Source organism: Triticum dicoccoides, chromosome 7B, assembly GCF_002162155.2.
Source record: "Triticum dicoccoides isolate Atlit2015 ecotype Zavitan chromosome 7B, WEW_v2.0, whole genome shotgun sequence".
NCBI lineage: Eukaryota > Viridiplantae > Streptophyta > Magnoliopsida > Poales > Poaceae > Triticum > Triticum dicoccoides.
The window spans coordinates 776,702,063-776,705,911 of record NC_041393.1 but is presented as its reverse complement, the minus strand read 5'-3'; the positions used below and the strand labels follow the sequence as shown (position 1 = coordinate 776,705,911).

Genomic DNA, 3,849 nt, shown 5'->3' with positions numbered 1-3,849 from the left:
TATGGCCACTGACTGCTTCCCTTTGAAGTCTTGGTGCTTCTTAGGGGAGATAAGTTCCCTCTCTAACCTTCTGGTGTAATTCATTGCGTAAATTCTTTTCCCTTCTTTCCTCTATATCATTCCGAAGATCCTTTTCCTGATCAGCCCTAGCACCAGTGTGCTTTTTTGTGGGCTGATAACCTCATCGTGCTCATTCCCTTTGTACTTCACCCCACCAGTGTGGGAGTCAGCCGAGGGTGTGTATTCCCTGTAAAGGGATCGGCGTGTTGGGAGGTCACTGACGAAACCATAACCTTTCGATCCGTTTTCTCCTCCGCTTGACATTGAGCTTTCCTTGCTGAAACCTTTGCTTGAGCCCCCCATCCACTGCTTTTTTTCATTGGGGCCTGACGAGTGTGCACGAGTCCGCTTGGCGAGAAGAGCTAACGTCGCTCCACCGCATGCTTTCCCGGAGCAGGGAGCCGCCGAGCCTCCTCGTTGCGCATCGAAGAAGCTCCGTCATCGATCGCTTCGCCTCCGGCCTGCAAGCTATTAGGGAGCGTTGATCTCCGATTCTGGTGAGCGATCCTTCCTCCTGCTTACGCGGCTAGGGTTCTTCGCTCATCCAGATCGAGATCTTTATTTTTATTTTTTGAGAACTCGAGGGAAGCTTATTATTGGGACAGATTGACAGGAAAGGCACGTGGGCTGGCCCAGACGTCTCAACCAGCACTGTTTCCAGCAATTTTTCCTTTCAGCTTTTTAGATTTTATAGTTGTTGTTGCCCCTCCCTACCCGAGCCAGCTTGACCTTGTCGATGACAGCTGAAAAGTCTTCATGCATGTGGCCCTAAGCACCCTAGGGCCTCAGTCTTCACCATTGAACCCTTAAATATATCTGAATCAAAATCATAATTTAGAACAGTTACTTAAAACAATTATTTTTGTATCCAAACAATACTTCAAATGTTTGAACATGTTCCAAAAAGAAAATTTTAAAATTTTAAAATGAGAAATATAAATTAATGAAAAAACATAAGAAAAGTGAAAAAGTAGAGAAAAATACGCTTAAGACTTGGCCAACTAGGTGATGATATCGTTCCGTCGAGCCCATGTTGGGCTGGCCCAACCGCCCGTGGATTTGGAAAAAGTTCATTGATTTTGGAAATAATGTTCTCGAATTTGAAAAAGAAAAATCGCGGGCTTTGGAGAAAAGTTCATAAAGTAGAAAAGAGTTTATGGATTTGAAAACAAAGTTCACAAATTGAATAAAATGTCCGTGAATTAGAAACTTTCATGATTTAAAAATATATTCTGAATTTTAATTAAGAAAAGAAAGTGAGAATGAAAAAGGAGACGCTAACAACTTTCCGTCCACGGCGAGGAATGACAAGTATTCCGCAATGGTTTTGTGGAGCTTTAGCTCATGCCTGCATGCGCAGCTCCTGGCGATCTCAACGCGGAAGAAAACTAAGCTGCTGGTGTCTAGCTAGCCCAACACACAGTTCGAAACAGCGTCAAACGGGCTCTTGCCAAACAGGTCCACAGTATTCTAAATACTTCAAAATACTCTGTTATGGCAAAAGCGTGGTATTGTGTACCTACGGACTAAATTACTTTAGTTTTCATCTATACTTTGGTTTTCATAATATTTTGTTGTCAAACGGGGTCCTAAAACATGTCTGTATACAACGGATTCATAAAAAATATTAGAAGTACGGAGGGAGTACAATAGTTTATAGCCTACATAAAAGGATAAATTTCTGGCCAAAAAGCAAAATACAAGCCTGTTTGCGTTATGCGTATCTCCTTTTTAGTAACGCTACATACAAATATGTATATAGATACAAATCTGTACACGTATGCTATACATCTATCTGCGTGCACAAAAAATCCCATAACGTTTTGCCGTATAAAAACAATGATTTTTTTCGCAAAAGTATAATAAAAACAATGCTTTTGATCGGTTAAGACTCATGCTTGTGTGCCGTGCTTGGCATGCATGCTCGACTGTCCTAATCTAATCATCCTTCTAAATTCACTAGAAGAAAAGTATGCATGCGTGCTTGGCCACAACTTCATCACTGGAAGAAAAGTATGAAGACCATGACGTGGACTGGGGGAGTCAAGTCTGTTGTCAATGGAAGGGTATTCGGTGCAGCAACCGAATTGGCCATGTAATCAAGCTCAACCTCTGCAACATTGACGTGGATATCTATGGCTATCGTCTGAACATGAACAGATCATTGAGCTTGTCGGCAGGAGAGATGAGATCCTCTTTGGCTACTTTGCAACACCTGAGGTATCTTGATCTGAGCGAGAAAATGCCCCTGCTGCAAATCTTGAGGTTGAGATCAAATATGTTCAGTGGCCATATTCTGGACAATCTCACTTCCCTTGCCCGTCTTCATTAATTTGGACATATCAGGAAGCATACCATGGTCACTATCAAACTTGAAAGCAATGATGACCATAATATCCGAGGATACTACAGAGGATTACAACTTTGAAGAGAGCATTCCAGTAATCACAAAAGACCAAAAGCGTGACTATAGCTTCCAAATCTACAAGCTATTGGTCAATCTTAATTTGTCGAGCAATAGTTTAACGGGACAAATTCCCGAGGAGATAAGTCTACTAATTGGCTTCACCAATTTGAATTTATCAAGTAACCAGTTGATGGGAGAAATCCCAAATCAGATCGGTGATTTAAAGCATTTGGAGTCCCTGGACCTATCGTACAATTTGTTATCAGGTGCCATCCCATCAAGCTTGCCATCTCTTACTTCTTTGAGCCACTTGAACTTGTCATACAACAATTTATCAGGTGCAATACCATCCGGACCACAACTACAAACTCTTGACAACCAGATGTATATATACAGCGGCAACCCTGGTCTTTGTGGTCCTCCTCTCTCCAGGAACTGTTCAGCAAATGATGCACAACAAAGCGGCCTTGAAGATATGAACCTTATGTCATCAGTTTACCTTGGCACGAGCATAGGATTCGTGGTGGGTCTTTGGATAGTGTTCTGCACTATGTTAATAAAGAGAACCTGGAGGGCCGCCTATTTCCAATTTATTGATATGATACATGACAAGGTTTATGTGCAAGTGGCTGTGAGGTGGGCTCGCCTGATGAAAAATGCTCAAGACGATGCACCATGAACAAGAAGTGCCCAATTTCACTGCGAATGAATTGTTCAAGACTTGCATTTAAATATATTTATTTGGTTTTCTGTACTTTTGTACTGTATCTGTATTTGTAGGTTTTTCCATAAAGATACGGGATGTATCATGATATGTATTTGTAGCTTTAAGTGGATATTTGCTGTGTTGTAAACTTGTAATGCAATTTGTATGTTTCTACCCTACTAAATGAAGCGTGCAGGCATATATTGTTGGATTATTTAAGCTGAAGTTGGGAAAATTATTTGTACTGCAAGGAGAAACATATACTCCCTCCGTTCCCAAATAATTGTCTTTTTAGCCATGTCAAATGGACTACAACATACGGATGTATGTAGACATGTTTTAGAGTGTAGATTCACTCATTTTGCTCCGTATGTAGTCACTTGTTGAAATCTCTAGAAAGACAATTATTTAGGAACGGAGGGAGTACAACCCATAAAAGAATGGTCGCGGCATATGCCTGTTTCATCACTGTGGCTGTACTTTGATTTTAAATGAACTATTGATGTGTTGAAGTTGCCATGTTGTTTCTCTGCAAGTCTTGCGGTTGCACTGATGGTAGGATCATATTAAGGCCGACTGAACGTATGTTCAGTTTACACCTATGGAACTGGTGGATTCAGAAGAAAAGAATGCTCGTCCCCGAGGCCTCAACTATGCAATGGTCACACAGACGACG

The 3,849-nt window shown here is 41.4% G+C and overlaps 1 protein-coding gene across 1 annotated transcript; it reads left to right on the top strand.

The window, feature by feature from the left end:
• Window positions 1-2,444: 2,444 nt before the first annotated feature.
• On the top strand, window positions 2,445-3,346 carry LOC119339812 (receptor-like protein EIX2). The gene has a single exon (XM_037611717.1). The coding sequence runs from the start codon at window positions 2,445-2,447 to the stop codon at window positions 3,144-3,146; it is 702 nt and encodes a 233-aa protein (XP_037467614.1). The 3' UTR covers window positions 3,147-3,346.
• The last annotated feature ends 503 nt before the right edge of the window (window positions 3,347-3,849 follow it).